Raw genomic sequence first — 27,865 nt, forward strand, 5'->3', positions numbered from 1 at the left:
GAAAAATACCTAAAAGTCAGCAAGCATTGTCAGTTCTAGACACTTGGTTATGTAGTTCTTCACGAAGTTTTCATTGTCAGGTTTCAGAAGATAAAAGTGATTTCCTGGCAGCACGTGAATATCAACAATCCCGTTGGTCACATCTTTCCAGGCTAAAAGTAAACAAAATTATATTTAATAACAAATGATTTTTCCATCTAAAACAAAATACTTATTTCCAGATAGTATTTATCTAAGAGCTGATGATAGCCAATGGTTGTTATTTCCAAGGTATCAGGTTCTGTGCATCCTGTATTTTTAATTTCTCTAAGACCTATCAATGTTGTTACTAGTACTCCCACCCACCCCTCTACTGGGGATTAAACTCAGAGGCACTTTACCACTGAGCCATTCCCCAGTGCCCCCGACCTTTGTTTTTTGAGACAGAGTCTCACTAAGTTGCTTAGGGCCTCACTAAATTGCTGAGATTAGCCTTGAACTTGTGATCCTTCTGCCTCAGCTGCTGGGATTACAGGCATTCACCATCATGCCCAGCTGTGTTCTTTCATTTTACATGCCATCAGTACCTCTCCATCTATACTAAATAAAACTGGGACGAATTTTCTATTCACTGCAGTAACTGCTAGTTGACAATTGCTGAAAATTGACAGACACATAATTTCAATAAAATACCCAAAACTATAAAAAAATAATTTCACCTTCTACATCCTTTACTATGTCTTCAGATCCGACAAAACATGTTAAGTCACAAGAAAGAATGGCCTTAGAGGGCATGTCAAGGCTGTAGACAAAAAAAGAGCTGATTAAGCAACACCTCAGAACCTCTTCCTCTTAATGCCTTCACTGAAATGAAACAGGAGGCCTCACCTTTGGCTCTTCCCACAGTGCAAACATTTTTTCACCAGGGACACTTCTCCCTATCAGAACCTGCCTGAGACTCACTGTGATCCAGGCCATTTTCCAACTTCATCTAAGTTCTAGAATGTACAGCTGGCAGCAGGATGGTGCTTGGGGGGCCCAGGGTTAGGGTGAGGCTGGTTTCAACCAGTGCTGTTGGCTGCTGTAGCCCAGACATGACCTCCTTGATTCCTCCCAGCTCTCTCCATGGTCCAGGGAAGGTTCTCATGTACAGAACAAGAGTGGGATAGACCTCCATTTCACCACCTCCGTTTCACAGCACAGATATATTTACTGAACTGGATGCTGGGTGCTGGGGACCTGCAAATAAACAAATTCAGGCCCCGCCCTCCTACATCTGAGAGACTGGCAGGGAGAGAGATGTGCATGAAATAATCAGACAACTGAAGAGAGAAGGAAGTACTCCCAAGCCAGGTGATCTGAGATCATGGGACAGGAGGGAGGACAGGCTAGGGTCAAGTTGGGACTCCCTGAGGAAGTGGACAGCATCTAAAGATCTGAATGAACAGGAAAGAACTGAGCAAAGAGGACAGAGGCTGCAGGGAAAGAGAAAAGGAGTTCAATTTATTGCTCAGAGATTGAAGCGGGGTATTAGGAGAAATCAAGGTGAAGAAATAGGCAAGGGCCAGGGGCAGGCCACATGGAGGAATGTGGTCATCCTCAGAATGATAAGTCACAAAAGGATTAAGTCATGATCAAACTTGACACTCATCCCCCTGGATATAGTGTGGGGAATGGACTGTAAGGGGACAAGGTTCATGAGAGAACCAACTAAGAGTCTCTTCCAATAGTCCAGCAAGGATTTCTCTTCTGTCTAGGATGTAAAAACTAGGAGAGTGACTCCGGCCCTCAGAGTGTGTGTGGGGGGGTGGAGAACAACAGATTAACTCATGGGAAGCTGTGGTGCAGGGAAGATGCAGGCCCTCTAATGAGAAGTGGGGGTATCGTAGGCTCAGTCCTAGCCAAGTGCCAAAGAGGCATCTAAAATCAGCTAGAGTTTTGACAGGAGTTGGAGACCCTGTGTGGGGTGGTGGGTCATATGGAAGTCACTCCGACTTGCAGGCTCTTTTCCATGGGCCTCCACTAGTGGTCCACAAGAAAGATTGGAACAAGAGGCCAAAGGGAGCCCCCTCTGAGGGGAAAGGGGACAGCAGGTAAGTGATGGCAGTGGGACAGGAACTAACACTGCTACCTACCTGGGCCCTTCCCTCATTCTAAGCAAATGCCTTATACTGCTGGAGAGAGGCAGGAACACCTCATGGCAGGGCACAGATGAAGACTCCTGGCTGCTGAGGAAGGACTGACACAATCCTCTACCCTTGGGGAAGGAGTATGACACAATTCTATACCAAATCCAAGCAGACAGTGGCTAGGCGGGTAACTAGGTGGCAGAGTGCTTATCTACCATGCAAAAGGCCCTGGATTCCATCCCAGCTCTGCAAAACAAAATAGAAAACCCAATGAAGCAGAGGTCTGCTGCTTGTGGGAAGAGGCAAGAATTTTCCATCCAGGCCAACCAAGATACATGAGGCAAGATTTGTCTATAACAGGGAGAAGGAAGAGCCGGCCTGAGAAAGTCCCACCCACAAACCCCACACATAGAGGGCCTACCTAGGGGGAATGCTTGAGAGAGTCTAGATGCCCAAGAACTCTGGTAGCCCACATCCAGTAACAAGCAACAGCCATCTACACTGGGGAGCCGCAATAGAAGGGGAGAGATTGTCCTCAGTCTCAGGGAAGAATGAAGATTGAGGGTGAAGCAAGACCATTGAGGAAAAAAAAATACACTCCAGCAGCCTCATCTCCACTCTAACACCAAAGAAACAGGGAACTGATGGTGAAGGAAGGTAACCATAGCAACAACAAAACCCAAACTCAGTTCAATTCCAGTCTACATTACTTCCCCCAGTGAGGGCAGAAGGAGAGATGTGTTTAAATTCCCATCACAGATTCATTTCTGCATCTACAACTACTTTATTCTAAAAAATGTAAAAAGCTTTAAAACTTTATACATAAAATTTCAATAACAATTTTCAGACACACAAGAAAACAAGAAGTAAACAATTCACTGTTAAGGGACAAAACAGTCAAAAGAATCAGGTATGAATAAGACCCAGATGTTGCAACTATCAAACAGGACTTTAAAATACCTATGAATAATATGTCAACTGACCTGGTGGGAAAGGTAGACAATGTACATATGCAAACAAGGATTGTCTTAGAAGTCAAATGGAATTTCTTAGAAGTCAAATGGAATTTCTAGAAATAACCAGCCACAGATATGAAGAGTTCCTGTGAGAGGCTTATAATTATTAGACTCACATCCAGGGAAACAGTCAGTAAACTTGAGGACAGCCAGTAGAAATTATCCACAGAGAAACATTAAAGGGAATAAAAGCTTAGCAAAGGCATCATTCAAGAGCTGTGGGACAGCCTGGTGCAGTGGCACATACCTGTAATCCCAGCAGCTCAGGAGGCTGAGGCAGGAGGATTACGAGTTCAAAGCCAGCCTCAGCAAAAGTGAGATGCTAAGAAATTCGATGAGACCCTGTCTCAAAAGAAAATGCAAACTAGGACTGGGGACATGCCTTAGTGGTCAAGTGCCCCTGAGTTCAATACCTAATATATATATATATATATATATATATATATATATATATATAGAGAGAGAGAGAGAGAGAGAGAGAGAGAGAGAGAGATGTGGGACAAAAATCAAACAGCATAGTGCCTGTAGAGTCAAGACCACAGAGGAGAGGGGAAGCAGGACAAGAAACTGTCAGAGCTTTGGAACTGCCTAGATGACACAACTCCACTCTGGACACCAGGCTCTGAACTTGGTGGTAGGTGATAGGGAAGGACTGAGAGATGTGCTGGACCTAATTTTATTTATATTAGAAAGAGCCAAGAGCCAAGGCCCACTGAAACACTCAGACTGAGAAAGGGGAAGGAGCAAGAGAGAAAGGGAAGAACCCAAGAGCAGGGTTTGGGGAGAACTTTTGGAACTTTTGGAATAGTGGTGACTAGCTACAGCAACTTGATTCACCTGAGTGAGGGTGAGAATGTTAAGATGTATTCTTTCTTCTAGGAGTGGAGTATTTCTAGGACTGATTTATGTTTTATTTTTTGTGTTAGGTTTATTCGGAGTGAAAAACAATAGAATGCTTTCTTGTTTTGTTTTTAAAGATTGCCTGTGGTTAGTTATATGTCAAATCCAAATTAATGACCTGAGTTAGTTACTTGAGTTACTCTTTTTACCCTTTCCTTGCACATATAGGACAAGGTGCTAAAGAAACATGCTCAGAATCTCACAGCTGGTGAGACACAAGCAAAAAGGGTTTTGATAGTAGTAAGTGAACTCTTTTTTTAATAATAGATAATAATTTATTATCTTTTAAATATCAATTCCTCCCAACAAAATATAGTAAAGAAGAAGAACCATTGAGTTAAGAAGGAACTATAAAGGTTTGCTAAAAACAACTCAAAGCATTCATATAAAAATATCAAAGAAGTATGTGGAGGTACATTCTCCTGGAAAAAAAATGAAGGTCAGCCATTCTCTGTGACAAGGCTAAAAAAAAAAATTTTTAAAGTTTTAAAACAGGAAGATGGTGGCGAAGGGAGTGCATCACCCCCGTGTACTGCGTCACTGTGTGGGAGAATGACGAGTTAGATCAGCTAAAAGCTATCTTGTTAGGAATTTCCAGCAAAATTGGGGTGCTCCAAAACCTAGTGGAAGGATTTTCATCGCACGAGGATCAGCTACGGGGGCTCTAACTCGAGTGATTTGTCGGCACGGAGGGTCACGCTGCTTATTCAGCAAATCGCCCCGAGGCTAGAATCTGTGGCACGCGCTGGGAAACGACGAGATAGCAACACAAAGATACAGCGCTGCGGATTCTGTGGGCTCCAGCCAGCTGTGCAATCACCGTACTCAGTGCTGAATTCTGGGTTTGAGACGGGGGAAGGAAGCGGTCCAATTCGGTTCTCCACACCCGTCAGACCACAGAGGAAGCCAGCGGCCACCATCTTGAAGAGCTGACATCACAATCCCTGTTTTCGACTGATTGCAGCTCATTCAGCTATAGAACAGGTAATTTCAGGCTACCATTCACCTGCGTCTCGCAGACAAATAACTCAGGCTCAGTGCTAAAGAACCCATGGAAACTGCTTCTTGGTCCGGATCCTGCTGAATACTGTGGAGGCCAGAGGGGCAGAGCAGAGCCGCCGCCCATGCCCAAAACAGGCCCAGCAACCCGCCAGCGTGGTATCACTTCACCCCAACTACAGTAGGGGCCGAGCAGAGCCGCCACCCGAGCCCTCAAGATAGGCAGACCTGCGACCGACTGGCGGAACAGGCCCAGCGGCCTGCCGGCATGGTAGACACGTCACACCAATTGGAGTAGGGGCAGAGCAGAGCCGCGGCCCACACCCAGAACAGGCCCAGCGACCCACCAGCGTGGAAGTCACGTCACCCCAATTGGAGTAGGGGCAGAGCAGAGCTGCCCCCCGCACCTGCAAGGTATGCAGACCTGCAACCGACCAGCAGAACAGGCCCAGGGGTCCACGGGTGTGGTAGACACATCACACCAATTGGAGGAGGGGCAGAGCAGAGCCACCGCACGCGCCTACAAAGTAGGGAGACCTGTGACTGACCGGCAGAACAGACCCAGCGGCCCGCCAGCATGGTAGAGAGATCACCCCAATTGGAGGAGGAGGACAGCCGCTGCCCGCCCTGGAAGGGAGACTTTTCAACTATACAAGAGCAATATAAATATATAGGGGGAGAATTGCAAAAACACAACAGTTTCACCAAGCAGAAAGAAAAACGTGACCAGTATAAAAAGACAAGGAAAGAAAGGACCACAAGCAATGCAGGTAAACTCAACTTTAGAAGAGGTAATAGCTGCAACCGATGGAATGTCAGATAAAGAGTTCAGGATATACATGCTTCAGATGATCTGAAGTCTCAAGGAAGACATTAGACAGCAAATTTAGACAAAAAAGATCACTTTAACAATGAATTACATAAACAAATCCAAGAGGCAAATGATCAACTGTACAGGGAGATAGAGGTAATTAAAAACAAACAAACAGAAATCCTAGAAATGCAGCAAGCAATAAACCAACTTAAAAACTCAACGAGAATACTACCAGCAGAGTAGAACACTTAGAAGATAGAACATCAGACAATGAAGGCAAAGTATTTCAACTTGAAAAGAACATAGACAGTTCAGCAAGACTGTTAAGGAACCAAGAAATATGGGATAACATAAAGAGACCAAACTTAAGAGTCATTTGGATACAGGAAGGTATAGAGGTCCAAACCAAAGGAATGAGCAATCTATTCAATGAAATAATATGAGAAAACATCCCAGACTTGAAGAATGAGACAGAATCCCAAATACTAGAAGCCTACAGGACGCCGAATGTGCAAAATCATAAGAGATCCACACCTAGACACATTATAATGAAGATGCCCAACATACAGAATAAGGAGAGAATTTTAAAAGCTACAAGAGAAAGGAAGCAGATTACATTTAGGGGAAAACCAATCAGGATAACAGCTGATCTTTCAACACAGACTCTGAAAGCTAGAAGATCCTGGAATAACATATTTAAAACACTGAAAGAAAATGGGTTCCAACTAAGAATTGTGTATCCAGCGAAATTAAGCTTCAGGATGGAAGATGAAATTAAAACCTTCGACGACAAACAAAAGTTAAAAGAATTCGCAGCTAGAAAACCATCTCTTCAAAACATCCTCGGCAAAGGATTACAGGAAGAGGAAATGGAAAATAACAATGAAAACCAACAGTGGGAGGTAGGACAGTAAAGGGGGGGAAATAATCAAAGAGGAAAACAAACCATGTTTAGTAACATAATAAACAAATATGGCTGGAAGAACAAACGATATCTCAATAATAACCCTAAATGTTAATGGCTTAAACTCACCAATTAAGAGACACAGGCTAGTTGAATGGATCACAAAATAAGACCCAACAATATGCTGCCTACAGGAGACGCATTTGATAGGAAAAGATATACATAGACTGAAGGTGAAAGGTTGGGAAAAATCATATCACTAATATGGACTTCTGAAACAAGCAGGAGTGTCCATACTCATATCAAATAAAATAGATTTCAAGCCAAAGTTAATCAAAAGGGATAAAGAGGGACACTACATACTGCTCAAGGCAACCATACACCAACAAGACATAACAATCATAAATATATATGCCCCAAACAACAGTGCTGCTATGTTCATCAAGCAAACTCTTCTCAAGTTCAAGAGTCTAATAGACCACCATACAATAATCATGGGAGACTTCAACACACCTCTCTCACCACTGGACAGATCTTCCAAACAAAAGTTGAGTAAGGAAACTAAAGAACTCAATAACACAATTAATAACCTAGACTTGATTGACATATATAGAATATACCACCCAACATCAAGCAGTTACACTTTTTTCTCAGCAGCACATGGATCCTTCTCAAAAATAGATCATATATTATGTCACAGGGTAACTCTTAGACAATATAAAGGAGTAGAGATAATACCATGCATCTTATCTGATCATAATGGAATGAAACTGAAAATCAACGATAAAAAAAGGAAGGAAAAACCATGCATCACTTGAATAATGAACAATAGGTTACTGAATGATCAGTGGGTTATAGAAGACATCAAGGAGGAAATTAAAAAATTCTTAGAGATAAATGAAAACACAGACACAACATATCGGATTCTATGGGACACATTGAAAGCAGTTCTAAGAGGAAAATTCATTGCTTGGAGTGCATTCCTTAAAAAAAGAAAAAACCAACAAATAAATGATCTCATACTTCATCTCAAACTCCTGGAAAAAGAAGAGCAAAACAACAGCAAAAGAAGTAGAAGGCAAGAAATAATTAAAATCAGAGCTGAAATTAATGAAATCGAAACAAAAGAAACAATTGAAAAAATTGACAAAATGAAAGTTGGTTCTTTGAAAAAATAAATAAAATCGACAGACCCTTAGCCATGCTAATGAAGAGAAGAAGAGAGAGAACTCAAATTACTAGCATACGGGATGAAAAAGGCAACATCACAACAGACACTTCAGAAATACAGAAGATAATCAGAAATTATTTTGAATCCTTATACTCCAATAAAATAGAAGATAGTGAAGGCATTGATAAATTTCTTAAGTCATATTATCTGCCCAGATTGAGTCAGGAGGATATAGACAACCTAAACAGACCAATATCAATTGAGGAAACAGAAGAAACCATCAAAAGACTACCAACTAAGAAAAGCCCAGGACCGGATGGGTATACAGCAGAGTTTTACAGAATCTTTAAAGAGGAACTAATACCAATACTTTTCAAGCTATTTCAGGAAATAGAAAAAGAGGGAGAACTTCCAAATTCATTCTATGAGGCCAACATCACCCTGATTCCGAAACCAGACAAAGACACCACAAAGAAAGAAAACTACAGACCAATATCTCTAATGAACCTAGATGCAAAAATCCTCAATAAAATTCTGGCAAATCGGATTAAAAAACACATCAAAAAATTTGTGCACCATGATCAAGTAAGATTCATCCCTGAGATGCAAGGCTGGTTCAATGTACGGAAATCAATAAATGTTATTCACCACATCAATAGACTTAAAAATAAGAACCATATGATCATCTAGATAGATGCAGAAAAAGCATTCGACAAAGTACAGCATCCCTTTATGTTCAAAACACTAGAAAAACTAGGGATAAAAGGAACATACCTCAACATTGTAAAAGCAATCTATGCTAAGCCTCAGGATAGCAACATTCTGAATGGAGAAAAATTGAAGGCATTCCCTCTAAAATGTGGAACAAGACAGGGATGCCCTCTCTCACCACTTCTGTTCAACATAGTTCTCGAAACACTGGCCAGACCAATTAGACAGATGAAATAAATTAAAGGCATAAAAATAGGAAAAGAAGAACTTAAATTATCACTATTTGCAGATGACATGATTCTATACCTAGCAGACCCAAAAGGGTCTACAAAGAAACTATTAGAGCTAATAAATGAATTCAGCAAAGTGGCAGGATATAAAATCAACATGCATAAATCAAAGGCATTTCTGTATATCAGCGACAAAACTTCTGAAATGGAGATGAGGAAAAACACTCCATTCACAATATCCTCAAAAAAAAAAATAAAATACTTGGGAATCAACCTAACAAAAGAGGTGAAAGACTTATACAATGAAAACTACAGAACCCTAAAGAGAGAAATAGAAAAAGATCTTAGAAGATGGAAAAATATACCCTGTTCATGGATAGGCAGAACTAACATCATCAAAATGGCGATATTACCAAAAGTTCTCTATAGGTTTAATGCAATACCAATTAAAATCCCAACAGCATTTCTTGTACAAATAGAGAAAGCAATCATGAAATTCATATGGAAAAATAAAAGACCCAGAATAGCAAAAACAATGCTAAGCAGGAAGTGTGAATCAGGTGGTATAGCAATACCAGACTTCAAACTATACTACAGAGCAATAGTAACAAAAACAGCATGGTACTGGTACCCAAACAGGCGGGTGGACCAATGGTACAGAATAGAGGACACAGAAACCAATCCACAAAACTACAACTATCTTATATTTGATAAAGGGGCTAAAAGCATGCAATGGAGGAAGGATAGCATCTTCAACAAATGGTGCTGGGAAAACTGGAAATCCATATGCATCAAAATGAAACTGAATCCCTTTCTCTCGCCATGCACAAAAGTTAACTCAAAATGGATCAAGGAGCTTGATATCAAATCAGAGACACAGCGTCTGATAGAAGAAAAAGTTGGCTACGATCTACATACTGTGGGGTCGGGCTCCAAATTCCTTAATAGGACACCCATAGCACAAGAGTTAATAACTAGAATCAACAAATGGGTCTTACTCAAACTAAAAAGTTTTTTCTCAGCAAAAGAAACAATAAGAGAGGTAAATAGGGAGCCTACATCCTGGGAACAAATCTTTACTCCTCACACTTCAGATAGAGCCTTAATATCCAGAGTATACAAAGAACTCAAAACAATTAGACAATAAGATAAAAAATAACCCAATCAACAAATGGGCCAAGGACCTGAACAGACACTTCTCAGAGGAGGACATACAATCAATCAACAAGTACATGAAAAAATGCTCACCATCGGAAATGCAAATCAAAACCACCCTAAGATACCATCTCACTCCATTAAGATTGGCAGCCATTATGAAGTCAAACAACAAGTGCTGGCGAGGATGTGGGGAAAAGGGTACACTTGTTCATTGTTGGTGGGACTGCAAATTGGTGCAGCCAATTTGGAAAGCAGTATGGAGATTTCTTGGAAAGCTGGGAATGTAACCACCATTTGACCCAGCTATTCCCCTTCTCAGTCTATTCCCTAAAGACCTAAAAAGAGCATGCTACAGGGACACTGCTACATCGATGTTCATAGCAGCAGAATTCACAATAGCGAGACTGTGGAACCAACCTAGATGCCCTTCAATAGACGAATGGATAAAAAAAAATGTGGCATTTATACACAATGGAGTATTACTCTGTATTAAAAAATGACAAAATCATAGAATTTGGAGGGAAATAGATGGCATTAGAGCAGATTATGCTAAGTGAAGCCAGCCAATCCCTAAAAAACAAATGCCAAATATCTTCTTTGATATAAGGAGAGTAACTAAGAACAGAGTAGGGACAAAGAGCATGAGAAGAAGATTAACATTAAACAGGGATGAGAGGTGGGAGGGAAAGAGAGAGAGAAGCGAAATTGCATGGAAATGGAAGGAGACCCTCAGGGTTATACAAAATTACATACAAGAGGAAGTGAGGGGAAAGGGAAAAATAATACAAGGGGGAGAAATCAATTACAGTAGAGGGGGTAGAGAGAGAAGAGGGGAGGGGAGGGGAGGGGAGGGGGGATAGTAGAGGATAGGAAAGGCAGCAGAATACTACAGACAAGAGTATGGCAATATGTAAATCAATGGAAGTGTAACTGATGTGATTCTGCAATCTGTATACAGGGTAAAAATTGTTGTTCATAACTCACTTGAATCAAAGTGTGAAATATGATATATCAAGAACTATGTAATGTTTTGAACAACCAACAATAAAATAAAATAAAATAAAATAAAAATTTTAAAACAGCATATCTTGAAATTTAAACTACTGCATGAAATACATATTAAGGTGACTATGTTGGTATCAGGTGGATACATATAATTTTTTAATATATTTTTAATTTTAATTTGCTATATATATGACAGCAGGATGAATCACAATTCATATTATACATATAGAGCACAATTTTTCATACATCTGGTTTTACATAAAGTAGAGTCATACCATTTGTGTCTTCCTACATGTACTTAGGGTAGTGATGGCCATCTTATTCCACTGTCTTTTTTACCTCCATGCCCATCCCCCCTCCCTCCCCTTTGCCCTATCTAGAGTTCATCTAATCCTCCCATGTTCCCCATCCCCAACCTCATTATGAATCAGCATCCTTAAATCAGAGAAAACATTTGGCATTTGGTTTTGGGGGATTGGCTAACTTCACTTAACATTATATTCTCCAATTGCATCCATTTACCTGCCAATTTCATTATTTTATTCTCTTTTAATGCTGAATAATATTTCAGTGTGTGTGTGTGTGTGTGTGTATGTGTGTGTGTGTGTGTGTGTGTGTGTGTGTGTGTGTGTCACATTTTCTTTAACCATTCATCTACTGAAGGGCATCTAGGTTGCTTCCACAGTTTAGCTATTGTGAATTATGCTGCTATAAACATTGATGTGGCTGTGTCCCTATAGTATGCTGTTGAATAGCTGGGTCAAATAATGGTTCCATTCCCAGTTTTCCAAGAATTCTCCATACTGCTTTTCATATTGGCTGCACCATTTTGCAGTCCCACCAGGAATGTATGAGTGTGCCTTTTCCCCCACATCCTTGCCAACACTTATTGTTGTTTGTATTCTCGATAACTGCCATTCTGACTGGAGTGAGATGAAATCTTCGAGTAGTTTTGATTTGCATTTCTCTAGTGAGATGAAATCTTCGAGTAGTTTTGATTTGCATTTCTCTAACTGCTAAAGATGTTGAACATTTTTTCATATATTTGTTTCTGAGAAGTTCCTGTTCAGTTCTTTGGCCCATTTATTGACTGGGTTATTTGGTTTTTTGGTGTTAAGATTTTTGAATTCTTTACATATTCTAGAAATAAGTGCTCTGATGTGCATTTGGTAAAAATTTGCTCCCAAAATGTAGGTTCTCTATTACCCTCACTGATTGCTTCTTTTGCTGAGAAGAAGCTTTAGACTTTGAATTCCTCCCATTTGTTGATTCTTCATTTTAATTCTTGTGCTATAGGAGTCTTATCAAGGAAATTGGGGCCTAATCTGACATGATGGAGATTTGGGCCTACTTTTTCTTCTAATAGATGCAGTGTCTCTAGTTTAATTCCTAGGTCCTTGATCCACTTGGAGTTGAGTTTTTGTGCCTGGTGAGAAATAGGAGTTTAATTTCATTTTGTTGCATATTAATTTCCAATTTTCCAAGAACCATTTGTTGAAGAGGCTATCTTTTCTCCAATGTATGTTTTTGGAGCCTTTGTCTAATATAAGATAACTGTAGTTATGTGGATTTGTCTCTGTGTCCTCCATTCTGTACCATTGGTCCAAATGTCTATTTTGGTGCCAAAATCCATGCTGTTTTAGTTACTATTGCTCTGTAGTATAGTTTAATGTCTGGTAAAGTGATGCCACCTGCTTCACTATTCTTGCTAAGGATTGCTTTAGCTATTCTGGGTCTCTTATTTTTCCAGATGAATTTATAACTGCTTTTTCTATTTCTATGAGGAATGTCATTAGGATTTTGATTGGAATTGTATTAAATCTATATAGTGCTTTTGGTAGTATAGTCATTTTGGCAATAATAATTCTGCCTGTCCAAGAACAAGATGTAGATCTTTCCATCTTTTAAGGTCTTCTTTAATTACTTTAGTTACTTTCTTTAGCTTTCTGTAGTTTTCATTTTAGAGGTCTTTCACCTCTTTTGTTAAGTTGATTCCCAAGTATTTAATTATTTTTTTTTGAGGTGTAAACATTAAGTTAAGCCTTAATGTTTGACTATTGTGCAAGGTTTAACTATTATAAAACAAGCTTTTCTAAATATTATTTTATTGAATATTCATAGCAATGTGTATTATTTTTAATTTTTAAAAATTTTAATTTTATTTGGCAAGTAATAATTATATATATGGCATGCAAGGTGATATTTTGATATATGCATTCATTATGGATCAATTAAGCAAACTAATTAGCACATTCATTACTTGACATAATTTTTTTATGGTGTGAGCATTTAAAACCTACTGTCTTAGGGATTTTGAAATGTACATTACATTGTCATTAACCATAGTCATCATGCTAATAGGTCTCAAAAACTCCTCTCTAACTGAAACATAGTACCTTCTGGCCAGCATCTCCTCATTCCTCCCCAAATCCACAGCAACGAGTAGCCACCATTGTACTCTCTACTTCTGTTGGTTCCCATTTTAGTTTCCATATATTAGTGAGACTATGAACTTTTTGTGTCTCTCTGCCTGGTTTATTTTCACTTGACATAATGTCCTCAGGATTCATCCATGCTATCACAAGTGACAGGAATTTGTTCTTTTTAAGGCTAAATATTATTTCACTGTGTATAGATACATTTTCTTTATTTACTGATGTAGGATTAGGCTGATTCCATATCTGGGCCTCATGGATAATGCAACAATAAACACGGGAGTTCAGATATCTCCTAATAAACTAATATGGTAATTCCATTTCTTTGGGTTTTTCTTTTTTTTGAGGCACCCCTATTATCCATAATGGCTATACTAATTCACATTATATCCACAGTGAACAAGTGTTCCTTTTTCTCCACATTCTTTCCTGAACTTAAGATCTTTTGTCTTTTGGATAATCACCATCCTATCAGGTTATCAGACATGACATCTCATTTTGGTTTTGATTTGCATTTCTCTGATGTCTAGTGATGTTGGGCGCTTTTTCCTATACCTGTTTTGCACAACTTCTTTTGAGAAATGTGTATTTAGGTTCTTTGCCCATTTGTACATCAAGTGGTTTTCTTGCTATTGGTTCTTTGAGTTCCTCATGTATTTTGGATATTAACTTCTTATTAGATGTATGATTTACAGATACTTTCTCCTAATCCATAGGTCTTCTCTTCTGTTGATTGTTTCCTTTATTATGGAAAAGCTTTTTGATATAATCTCATTTATCTATTTTTGCTTGTTTCCTGTGCTTTTGGGGTCATATCCAAAAATTGACTGCCCAGGCCAATGTCACAGAGCTTTCCCTGACTGTCCCATGAAGTTTTCATTGTCAGGTCTTGTGTTTAAATCTTTAATCTTTCTGAGTTGATCTTTATATACATTATGAGGCAAAGGTCCAGTTTCCTTCTTTTGCATATGGCTATGTACCATTTATTAAGGAAAGAAGAGAGTGTCATTTCCTTATTCTATATTTTGGCACTTTTTTGATAACCTTAAGTGCATAGGTTTATTTCCAGGGGTTTCTGATTCTGTCCTTGGTTGAAGAGATTTTTTTTATGCTAGTGACATGAAGATTTATTATTCTAGCTTCCCCCCACCAGGGGACAGTGGTACCAGGGATTGAACTCAGGGGCACTCAACCACTGAGCCACATCCCCAGCCCTGTTTCATATTTAATTTAGAGACAGGGTCTCACTGAGTTGCTTAGGGCCTCGCTTAGTTTCTGGCTTTGACCTCCCAATCCTCCTACCTCAGCCTCCCAAGCCACTGAAATTATAGGTGTGTGCCATTGTGCCAGGCTACTGTACCTTTTTTTGTAATTTCAAGGTTTTTTTTTTTCCTTTATTTGGCATTTCTTGATCCCAAATATGTGCTCAGCTTAGTCTTATGAGACTGACATTTAGACTAAGATGCTCTAGATAGAGATGTAAAGATAGATAGGTGTAGGATATCTAGGAGGTTAACTGTGAACTGTACAGCATATTGAAGATAGGCAGTGAGGGAGGAGATGTGTGAAAATGGAAATGCTTATCTCAGTCCTAAAGGTGCTGCACATCTGTTTCACTCTTTGTAGCTATCTGTGTGAACATCCAGTAGCAAGCACAGTCCATGGTGGCCCAATGTCTGTTCCAGGCTTTGTGGATGAAAAACAAGTAATATAAGCCCAAATGTCTGCTTTCAAGGAACTTAAACCAAGAGAACAAGGATCAGGCAAAATAGAAGCAATGCATGACAGTATATAAGGTAACTAGGATCCAATGCTGGTCCCACAGTGATGGCTCTGGAGATGATAGACTACGAAAAGTCATTTGTAGACTTAGGTTGTTAGGGGAAGATTGACAGAGTCTTAGGATTTCCGTTCTATCAGAAAATTTAAGCATTAATCCAGACATCCCATGAGACAAGGAAAAAGGGTGATGTCATGAAGCTCCAGGAGTTCTGGAACAAATTAACAATAAAGCTTAGCCAACTACTGCTCACTTAACAACTACCCAACACTTAATAATGAGTAGTGATCCATTCCCACTGATCCTGCTAGAAGATGAGAATGCTTTGGCATTTATTCTATAAATACCCATTATATGATACAACATACATGTCAACATATAAATGAATTTATATATGCAGCATATTTAATATATATTTTTATGTAGGTATTTTAAAGAAAAGATATGCTAGTCATCTTTGCAAATAAAATATCTGTGTTCAGTCTCCATTCTAAGCCAGTACAAATATTACAAATGGCCCCAAAGGAAATGGAATCCAACTCTTTGAATATTTCCTTTCCATATCCACACCCTCTGAAAACTGCCAATATGTATTGCTCTATAAACATCCACACACAAAATTGTCTCAGTTACTTACCTGTGATTACTCATAAGCTTAACATCTGCCAACAGTTTGGGCATACTTTGTTGTAAAAGTTGTTCATCATCAAAAAAAATCATGGAGGTACCTCCAAACTCTATAAGGAAAGAGTTTCTTTCTTCTTTTGACAATTCGTCAACTTTGGGAATTTGAGGCCAGGTCTTTAACTGGAAACATCAACAAACATTTTAGGACAAGGCAGTATAAAACAAGCTTGCTCATAAACAAAAGCTTCCTATCTAAAGTCAAGTCCTTAAATCAAGGTTGTCAAATGGAACTCTTTATCTAAAGACTTCAAGAGAGAATTCTTTCTCTATGAAAGCAGAGAAAAGAAAGTTCCTCAGTGACTCGAGTCTCATAGTGTCACCAAAATGGCATACCAAACTCAGAATCCCAGGCCAGACATTGACTTTTTAAGGAGAGGAGAGATAGAGTAGCAGGAACCACAGTTTAAACTAAAAGTTACAGAAGTTGGACATCACTGTCTCCTTTTCAAATTTCAAGGATTCTTTCCTGGTTCTGGTTGGTCATTTTTCTGAAAATTGATTAAGTTCTCAGCTCCCAAGTGAGAGAAAAAGCACTGAAGCTCAGTATGAGCTCAGAGGTGCAAGAGCAGCACAGGTGATTATCAGGGAACTGATGAAGGGCACTTCAGACAAATGAAGAGAGAATGATATTGAAAGAGATCTGAGGAATTTTCAATAGCAAATAGTATCCCTGCCATCATTCCCTTACCACACCAAACCTTGCCAAAAAGGAAAATAGCATCCTGATTTTTATTCCCCCATTTCCCTTCCCTCCCCTCCCCTCCTCTTTCCAAAGAAAATGAAAGTACTTACAGGGTGGGTAGTCATACTTGACACAAACAAGTGCACTGGCTCCAGCTTATATTTTTCTTTTAGGTGCAGAGAAGTTTTAAAAGCAATGTAGGATCCCAAACTAATTTGTGTAAAGACAAACATGAAGATAACTGTTCAGCAAGACTCATGATGGTACAATATCATAAATACGGCAATGATCATGAAAGAATCAAAAGTGTAAGTTAATTGGTTAATAACTATTTTATTATCATTAGTGTCAACATAAAGAATATTTCAGACACACTAGTACCAATGACTCAGTGCTATAGTTTGGATCTGGAATGTCCTCAAAGGTTATGTGTTAAAGGTTTGGTCCCCAGCATGGTATTATTAGGAAAAATTTTTAAGAAGTGGGGCCTAGTGGGAAGTCTTTGGGTAATTGAGAAAGTGCCTCTGAAGTAGATTTGTGGGATCCCCGCCCCTTCCTTTTCCCATTTTTAACTGCCAGGTGATGAAGTCAGTGGTTTTGTTCTGCCACATATTTCTGACATAGATCCAAAGTAGCAGGACCAAGAAATCACAGATTGAAACCTTCAAAACTATGAGCCAAGGAAACCTTCTCTCCCTACAAATTGATTATCTCAGGTATTTAGTTATAGTAATGGAAAGCTGATTAACACACACAGGCTTGAAATTCATGTAAATTTCCTTTTTCTGCCTTAAAAATGTGTATCACTAGGTTTATGTCAGCAATTCTTAAAGAATTGGGGTTTGAGGAATTCTGGGAATTTCTGAGACTCCAATAGGTAGCCAAGCAAATCAAAACTATTTTCAGGATAACACTAAAATGTTATTTGCCTTTTTACACACATGAGTACATAGTGGATTTTTCCAGAGGTTATATGATATGGGATATTGCAAGAATGTAAATGCAGAGAGATTAGACTCCAGCCGCCTTCTATCATGCCAGCAGGTAAAGAGATTTGCAAAAGTGTAAAGCAATGCTGTTTTTCTCATTACAATTTTTTGGGGGTAAAATATAGTATTTTTCATAAAAATACATTATTTATTCAACAACATATGTAGGCTATTAGTGTTATGTTTTTGGTTTGGGGTTTCTTTTTAGGGGGGGGGGCGGTATTGAACCCAGGAGCACTTAAACCACTGAACTATATCTCCAGCCTTTTCTATTCTTTATTTTGACACAGAGTCTCACTAAGTTGCTTAAGGCCTTGCTAAGTTGTTGAGGCTAGCCTTGAACTCAGCCTTCTGAGTCACTAGGATTATAGGCATGTACCACCATACCTGCTTGTTAGTATTATTTTTAGATAAATTAGCAATTAAAAATATTTAAAATTTCTTAGTTGTACTTTCTAATATAGTAAATATTGACTGATACATCACACATAAACCCAAGATATTTGAAGTCCTCAATGCATCCTGAAAGTATAAAAGGATACTGGGACCCAAAAGTTTGTGAACCTATGTAGATATATTTTGTAGAAAAAAAATAACAAGGGATGATTCATCTGCAAATTGCATATTTACAGATCTTATGAAAGAAAGGGCAACCCAGCCCCCTGTCCATAAGTGGAGTGTGAAGTGCAGATAATTTGGAAACACATATCAAGATTGTTAACAAAGAGCATCTTATTCAAATTAAATACTGGGAATTTATCCTAAGAAAACAATAACAGATTTATGCTAAATTTTTCATAACTTCAATGTTCATTGATTGAAGTCCTGCATTAACCATAAATTTGTGAAGAAATTCCCCCAGCTGTCTTTTAGAATATTTAAATACCTGTGGCCAAAAAATGCAAATGGTTTATCCTGGATGATTGGCAGCAGAGCATGAACAATTTCCTCAACTACCTGGTTGATGTCATTTGCAAAAGGTTCTTCCAGTCGACTTTCTCTTCCAGCAAGTCTTAAACAGGACACTGGATATTGGGAAACACAAGTAAGTACTTCAGATAATGAATGGGGTACTGTTATGTTTAAAGGGTCTTATATTTACACAATTTGAGCACTTCCAAAGAAGCAAATTATGGCCAAGTCCAGTGAGTAAAAGTTTAGAATTTGCTGATAAGAAAAACAACATAAAATACCTAGAAATGATAAATAAATAGATAGATGAAATATGCAAGTAATTAGATGCATAGTCTAGGTCACAGTAAAGGGAAAACCTAGAGGAAGAGTAAAATAAGAGGGAACAAAAATTTTCAGAAGTGACTATGTACCAACAAAATGGCAATTCTGACAGCCATTGCTTCTATCAGAAAAATAAAACACCAGGTTTCAAAGCTGACCAAAAGAATTGGGAGACAAGACATTGGAATGCTTTAAATTTGAGAGTCAGAACTGAGTCCTCTACATAAAACCAGTAAACTCTAAACTCTAAACCCTCCATGAAGAAATTGTGAGGGGGGAAAAATAATATTCTCCTAATGGCAAAGAAGAAAGCAGAAGTTTCTGGTTTTTGATTCTGGATGTGGGTTGGGATTGAGGTCTCTTATAAACTTTGTGATTGTGGCATGCTTAGTGGCTAGAAGTTTCTGTGCAAAGGCACAGAATCTCTGGCTGTTGGAAAACTTCCATATAAAAGACACAGGATGCCTGGCCCCTGTAGCAATGTTCTTCACAAGGAAGCTCTGTGTTAAGAGTTTTATCAGTTTCGACCTTGATCTTAGGCATAACTTCTGGGAATAAAGGAACTTCCTTGCTAGATAACTACAATGTTTCACCAAGCTACTGAACCGCCCACAAACTTAACAATGGCTTTCTTAAGAGCTGTACAAAGCTCCTGACATTGCATATTATAACTGTGAAATGTAAGTGCAGAATAAGCAACCTTACAGATACTTTAAACAATAATGTAGTTATGGTACTAATGACCTAATGTAACCTATTGGTATAAATAAACATGGTGGCTTGAACGAGAGCCACTTTCCTGTCTCTGCACCTTGTCTCTGTGTCTCCCTTTTTATTTTCTTTACAGGAGTCTGCCCTTAGACATTTTTAAACAAAGCCTTGTATTTGTGCAAATTTGAGGCTAGTTTATGTTACTTTAACAATATGAGAAAAATGAAATTGAAAAATGAACTCTTAAATGAACCTGTTAGTAGCATCAAAGTAGCACCTGTGTTAGAAGCACCCAGTACTTCCTTTAAAACGCACTGACAAGTATCTCCTCATGAATATAGACACAGAGTAAGTCTTTCCAGAATCAAGAATCAAGCTGATCCCAAATAGCAGTGTGCTGGAGAAAGTCTTACACACTTAAAAAGGAGTACAACAAAATCCAGCAATCAATAATATAAAAAAATCACAATGTCTAGGATCTAATCAGAATTCACCAGAACATACTGAAAAAGTGGGAGCACATGACTCATAATGTGTTTCCAGGAGTGGGGGAGGGGATGCAAACATGAGAAATAGACAAGAAATAAAAATTGATGGGGTTAGAACCTTAAAACAGCTATTATGAATATGCACAGTTATATAAAAACATAAATGTGATGAGAAGAGGAAGATTTTTTTTGAAGACCCAAGTGGAACTTCTAGAGATGTGAAATAAAATCTCCAAAATTAAACACCTACGTGCGCACACACACACACACACACACACACACACAAACTCACACCAGATGTGATTAACAGCAGATTAGACATGAAGAAAAAGTAATTGTGAACTTGGAACATTTAGAAAATGAAACTATCCAAAATTAAGCATAGAAGGCATAGAACCAAAGGGGAAAAATAGATGAGTATCCTATACAATATGAGTCAATTCAACATAAATAGAGTTGAAGTCCCAGTAGGAGAGCAGAGAAAAAGGAAATAAACATTTGAAGAAATAATGGCTTAATATTTCCAAATTTGATAAAAATTATAAAGTCACATATCCAAAAAACCCAGACAGAATAAGCAGCGAAAACCACATCAAGGCAAGTCATAATCAAATTGTGAAAAACATAATTAAAAAATCTTAAGCATCCAAAGAAGAGAGGCCTAGAGATGCAAATATAAGAAGGACTGTAGATTTCATGTCAGAAACTTCAAGCCAGAGGACAATATGGGAGAGGACAATTGACAAGCTGCAATTCTATAACTTGTGACTACATATTTCAAAAGTGAAAACCACAGACATTTTAAACACACAAACCCAAAAGAATTCAATGCATCAGACTTGCACTTAAATAAATATTAAAGTAACTTCTTTAGGCAGAATAAAAATGTCAGATGGAAATTTGGGGTCTACTTGAACAAAGAAAATCATGAAGATAAATACAAAAGAATTTTTATGATTTTAAAACACTACAAAAGACAACCGACTACTCAAAAATAATATATAGGAAATTGTAATATATATAGAAAACAGCACAAAGTTCAAGATGGGGAATGAGTAACAATGCTCTTTTGACTCTTGTAACATTTCATCAAAAATGAAACAGTATAATTAAATTTGGATGTTGATTGTGATAAATTAAAAAAGCATTTTGGAAATGCTAAAAAAATAACTAAGAAATAAAACAGTGATTTAGAGCTAATCACCCAGTGGTGGAGGTATATGAAAATCTTTAAAAAAGAAAAACTAATTCCAAAGAAAAGAGAAGATAGAAGGAAAAAAAAATATGGTACAAATTTGAAAACAAATTGCAAGATGGTAGATCTAATCTAACCATATTAAAAATTATAATGATGTGAAAGACTCAAACACTCCAATTAAAGGCAGAGATAATCAGATTGACTTGAACACAGCAAAATATATCTATAAGCTATCTATAAGGGACACGTTTTAAGTATAAATCACAAAGAAAGGAGAAAAGCATAGGAAAAGATAAATCATGCAAACAATTGTAAAAGAAAATGAGAATGATTGTAATTCACATCAGACAAAATGGACTTCAAAATAAGGGGCAAGCCAGGTGCAATGATACAAAACTGTAGTCCCAATGACTTGGGAGGCTGAGGCAGGAGGATTAAAAGTCTGAGGTCAGCCTGGGCAAAAATATTGTTTTTGAAAACAACGTTGAAACCCCATTTCAAAAACAATATTTTTTTTAAGGACTGGGTGTCAATTGATGAATGGATTAAGCAATCCATATACACAATAGAGTTTTACTCAGTCATAAAGAAGAACGAAATCATTGTATTTAGTAATAAATGGTTGGAACTAGAGGACATCATGCTATGTGATGTAAGACACATTCTTCCAGTGGAAATGGTACATTTGCCAAAGTATACCTATATTCTGGGTCATACCACATATTTAATTCTAAAAGAACTGAAACAATACAAAATGCATTTTCTGATTCACAACACATTTAGGTAGAAATAGCAGAAAGGTATCTGGAAAAATTCTAAGTACTTGAAAACCAAGCAAAACAATTCTAATTAATAAAGAATAAGCCATGGGAAGTATTAGAAAATATTGTGAACTGAAAGAAAATTAAATCAAACATTGAAAATTGTAAGGTGCAGCTAAGGCAGTAATTAGAGGAGAATTTTTAGCATTACATATTAAAAAAGGAAGAACATTCTAAAATCAAAGACCTAGGGTTGAAAACTGACAAGGCTGACATAGTGGTGCATGCCTCTAATCACTCCGGAGACTGAAGCAGGAGGATCACAAATTCCAGGCCAGCCTCAGCAATTTAAGGAGATCCTTTCTAAAAAGCTCAGTGGTAATGTGCCCCAGGTTTAATCCCCAGTACAAAATAATAATAATAATAATAATAATAATAATAATAATAATATCACAAATTAAATTGCTTTCTTATACATCAGAAATGAACAATTGGAATTTGAAATTAAAACTAAGATGTCATTTATATTCCCATCAGAAAGAGAAAGTGAGACAGATATTTAACCATAAATCTAATAAGAGATATTCACAAAATCTATATAAGGAAAGTGATAAAACTCTGATGAAAGAAATCAAAGGATATTTAAATAAATGATGAAATACCTTATGTTCATGGATAAGAGGACACACAATATTGTTAAGATGTCAATTTTCTACAACTTGATGTACAATTTCAATGCAATCTCAATTAAAATCTAACAAATTATTTTGTGGATACTAATAGTTAATTCTAAAGTTTAAATGGGAGCTGGGGGGGTCCTTAGTAGTAGAGTTCTTCCCTAGCATGTACAAGGCCCTGTGTTCAATCTCTAGCACCATAAAACCAATCAAAGTATATATAGAAAGGCAAAAGAATCAGAAAAGCTAACACAACACCGAAGAAGAAGAGCAAAGGTGAAGAACTGAAACTACCTAATTTATTTTTATTTTTTATTTTTTTATTGGTTGTTCACAACATTACAAAGCTCTTGACATATCGTATTTCATACATTAGATTGAAGAGGGTTATGAATTCCCAATTTTACCCCAAATGCAGATTGCAGAATCACGTCGGTTACACATCAACAATTTTACATAATGCCCTATTAGTAATTGTTGTATTCTGCTGCCCTTCCTATCCCCTACTATCCCCCCTCCCCTCCCCTCCCATCTTCTCTCTCTACCCCATCTACTGTAATTCATTTCTCTCCTGGTTTATTTTCCCATTCCCCTCACAACCTCTTATATGTAATTTTGTATAGCAATGAGGGTCTCTCTCCATTTCCATGCAATTTCCCTTTTCTCTCCCTTTCCCTCCCATCTCATGTATCTGTTTAATGTTAATCTTTTCTTCCTGCTCTTCCTCCCTGCTCTGTTCATTGAAACTACCTAATTTTAAGACCTACTGTGAAGCTACAGCAATCAAGACAGTGTGGTATTGGTGAATGAATAGACAAATGGACCAGCAGAACAGAATAGAGAGCTTATAAATAGCCACACATATACAGTCAACTGAACTTTGCCAAAGAAGCAAAGATAATTCAATGGAGGAAGAATGTGATTGTTTAATGGCACTGGAACAATTAGGCATTTATAAACACACACACAAAAAAAATTCTGGCACAGTCTTTTCACAAAAATTAACTCAAAACGGATCATAGACCAAATGTAAAATGCAAACCAGAAAACTTCTAGAAGATAACAGAATAAAATGTAGGTGGTCTTTACTTTGGCAATGAGTATTCAGATATAACACTACAACAGGATCTTGAATGAAAGAAAAATTTTAAAAGCACCAACTAAAAACCTTCTCATATTAAAAAAACTGCTAAGTTGGACTTCATCAAAATTTATAAGGAGGGCTGGGGTTGTGACTCAGTGGTAGAGCACTTGCCTGGCATGTATGAGGCACCAAGTCAAGCCTCAGTATTATTACTATTATTATTATTATTATTTCAAAATGCTGGGGGGAAGCAACCAACAAAGAAGATCCTAGGAAGAGAGGACAGTTAATTCAAATGGAAACACATAGAGAAGAAGAGGTTTCAAAATTGAACAGAATCTCAGGGAGGTGTGGGACAGTATCAAGTGGGACAGCATAGAAAAAAGAGAGGAAAGAGAGAGGCAGAGAAGATATTTTTGAAGGTATAATAACTGGAAGTATTCCAAGTTAAATAAGAATTATAATCCACAGATCCAAGAAACTCAACGAACTCACATTCCTATATGTCATGTCATCTAACCTAATTAGAATGCTTAGATAACGATAAAAATCAACCTACCTTCCATAGAATCATAAATGTCTTGGCCCCATTTGGCAAAATAAGTGGAGCCACTTCCTGTCCAGGGAAAACAAATCAGCTTAAAAATTGCATTGGGCTTTGGATATAAGCAGTTGAAAACTTTCTCATTCCTAGAAAGAAAAATCAAATATATTTAACATAACACATATCATTTAAATTCCCAAACTGAATTAGGTGCATTTTAGTGGAAATCTTTGTTAATTATAAGAAATGTATTTTCAAATATGAAGTGAATGGCATTTTTTTTCTAAAAAGAGACCAAAAACGGTTTTTAATGGTCTGTGTTTGACAGTTTGAATATATAAACTCCTAGGGATGTTGGTGAAATAGTCAAATATTTATGTATAACACTTGGGAAAAATATATCCTTTTGTCTAGTGAAAAGCAGTATAATTGTCAATTTTGAAATCGCCTTCTTCCCAATTCAGGAAATGATTTTATCCAAACAGTATGTGGGTATCTTCAATCTCAGTGTCTTTATTACCACCATAGTCATTTCTCAAATCATCAAAAAGCTTTCTAGAGCATGTAATTTTTACTCCCTTCTGAGGGTTGAATAAATAATGATCTTGAATCTGCATATAAGTGGTCACTGGAAATTTTATTCCAAGATTCAAGTACCCAGTCATCTGATGTTAGGAAAATTTCTTTCTGAAAAGTCATTCTATATTAATATATTTATATTCCTCAAAATTTAAATCTTTCCTATAAAATTTCCAAACCAGTCATTACATTTCTTACAAAGATAGGTAATCTTCCCAAGGGGAGATTGGAAACCTTAGGGGAATGATTTTAAATTCGTTGTGCGTCTGTTGTTTTTTTCTTTTTAAATATGTCAGTTTTGTCAGTTGATCTTAATAAACATTCCAAAGGTAGACTGTTGACTCTAAAGAGTTTTGTTCTTCATTCTTAAATAATAGGGAGACCACCCATAAATGAGACTTTATACAAATTTAGACACAAGTGACAACATTTGGGGGGAGAATGATAATTTTTGAAGAAAAATTCCTTGTATTATAGTCGAGCACTTCTGTTATAATCGCTAGCCTAAAGATAAAAGCAAAGAGGACTAAATTTAGTCGTTTTCTTTTGAAGAAGAACATTTGTACTGGAAGCTGTGTTCCTACTTACCAATCCCATCTGCAGCAAATTTACCAATAAAGGTATAGTTCTAAATGAGAATTTCATAGGTGTCTGCCATGTTCTTGAAAAATACTAAAGTCGCTTTTTCAAGGAGTAAAATTAACTCTCTGTACTTTGTACAAAGTGGCAACTTATATTAACCTCATTTTTTCATTGTACTGAAGAGTCTAGAGCAGGATGCAATGCATGCCTTCAATCCCAGAGACTTGGGAGGATGAAACAGGAGGATCGTAATCTGAGGCCAGCCTCAGCAACTTAGTGAGAACCTCAGCAACTTAGTGGGACCCTGTCTCGGAATAAAAAAATAAGACCATGGTGCATGCCTGTAATCCCAGTGGCTCAGGGGGCTGAGGCAGGAGGATTGCAAATTCAAAGCAAGTCTCTGCAACTTAGTGTGGCACTAAGCAATTCAGTGAGACCCTACCTCTAAATAAAATACAAAAGGAGTAAGGAAGTGACTCGGTGGTTAAGTGCCCCCCGGGTCCAATCCCCATGCAAATAAATAGATAGATAGATAGATAGATAGATAGATAGATAGATGGCTGGGTTATGTCTCAGTAGTAGAGAGCCCCAGGTTCAATCCACAGAATAACAAAAAAAGTATAGAAGAATTAATTCAACATTTCTTTAAAATGACACATCTTGAAAAGGTACCATATTCTTTGAAGTCAAGAAGCCCTACTTCACACTATTTAAATTATTTGGGTTCTAATGGGCAAAACATGTATTGGAACATGAGTAGGTACAGGTTTTGCAGTGTCCAAGGCATATATAATTTGCAAGAGTCAGGATGGTTCTTTAAGAAAAAGAATACACTTAGCATCCTTTGATATAAGGGGAGTAAACAAGGACAGGGTAGGGACGAAGAGCTTGAGAAGAAGATTTACATTAAACAGGGATGAGAGGTGGGAGGGAAAGGGAGTGAGAAGGGAAATTGCATGGAAATGGAAGGCGATCCTCAGGGTTATACAAAATGTCATATAAGAGGAAAGGAGGGGTAAGACAAGTTAATATAAATGGAAGAAATGATTTACAGTAGAAGGGGTAGAGAGAGAAAAGGGGAGGGGAGGGGAGGGGAGGGGAGGGGGGATAGTAGAGAATAGGACAGACAGCAGAATACATCAGACACTAGAAAGGCAATATGTCAATCAATGGAAGGGAAACTGATGTGATACAGCAATCTGTATACGGGGTAAAAGCGGGAGTTCATAATCCACTTGAATCAAACCGTGTAATATGATGTATTAAGAACTATGTAATGTTATGAACGACCAATAAAAAATAAAATAAAAAAAAAATAAAACCACCCTAAAAACAAAAAAAAAAAAAAAAAAGAAAAAGAATACAAAATTAGGAGTGCCAAATTAGCTGCAGAGCCTTTGATCATTTTCAAGGTAAAATTGCCTTTCTTGGTTGGCAGTGGGGACAGGAGTGACTTTTCACATATTTAAATCAGTGTTAATCTCAGGTAGTCCTCGGAACCCATTGGACAGGACATCTACTCTGCAGGCGAACCCAAAGCCAAGACCTCAGGAAAGGTCTAGAAGGTTTAGAAGAGAGGGCTGCCCATAGCTGCTGGTCAGGCAGTCAGCAGAGCTACTCTGGCCTGGGTTCTTGCCCACCAGCCCACCTACCCAACCTCCTCTGCACCTTAAAGAAAGAATCAAAAACCAACAAAAACTGAACTTGCCTTCTACTTATTTGTTTATTACCTCTTCATTTTTTATTTGAATAATTAGAATTCTAAAACTTAAGTGTTGAGAGTGACCAGAAACACTATTTAATTCACTAGTACATGATAGTGATAAAAGGCTGTAGAAGCAAAGAAACTCAGGTTCAAATCCTAGCTACACCCCCTACCACACGACTCTAGGAAAAGTACTCAAGTACATTAAATTCTCAATGTCCTCTAAAATAAGGACAATGATAAAGTCTTCCTTACAAGTTATTTTATCATGATTAAAAGTATCAAAAATACTCACCATGATTTTAGGCACACACTAGAAGAAAAATAAATGATGTCAATTATTACTTTTTTAAATTTGTTTTAAATGGGGTGGAATTCAGGAGCAATATACCACAGAGTGTTTCCCCAGTCCTTTTTATTTTGAGACAGTGTTTTTGCTAAGTTGCTGAGGGTTATCTAAGTTTCCCAGACTAGTCTTGAACTTGAGACCCTCCTGCTTCATCCTCCCAAGTTGCCAGGATTACAGGCATGCACCATTATGCCTGGTATCTATCATTACTTATTTGACAGTTGACAAAACTGAAACCCAGAGATATTAAGTCCCCCAACTAGGATACTGGGGCATCAAGAATGGGGAGAAAGTCAAGTGGCACAAGGAATAACTTACCTGGATATCCCAGCTGGGTGTTTTCTCTGCATGTTTCGAGGAGA

The 27,865-nt window shown here is 37.7% G+C and overlaps 1 protein-coding gene across 1 annotated transcript; it reads right to left on the reverse strand.

Annotated features, from left to right (window-relative positions):
* On the reverse strand, positions 1-27,853 carry LOC144256996 (S-acyl fatty acid synthase thioesterase, medium chain-like). The gene is made up of 7 exons (XM_077802925.1): positions 27,822-27,853; positions 24,304-24,434; positions 18,476-18,614; positions 16,711-16,810; positions 15,869-16,038; positions 699-781; positions 1-152 (listed from the first exon to the last, which is right to left on the reverse strand). The coding sequence occupies exons 1-7, from the start codon at positions 27,851-27,853 to the stop codon at positions 10-12; spliced, it is 798 nt and encodes a 265-aa protein (XP_077659051.1). The 3' UTR covers positions 1-9.
* Positions 27,854-27,865: the final 12 nt, after the last annotated feature.

Source organism: Urocitellus parryii, chromosome 9 (genome assembly GCF_045843805.1).
Source record: "Urocitellus parryii isolate mUroPar1 chromosome 9, mUroPar1.hap1, whole genome shotgun sequence".
Classification (NCBI taxonomy): domain Eukaryota; kingdom Metazoa; phylum Chordata; class Mammalia; order Rodentia; family Sciuridae; genus Urocitellus; species Urocitellus parryii.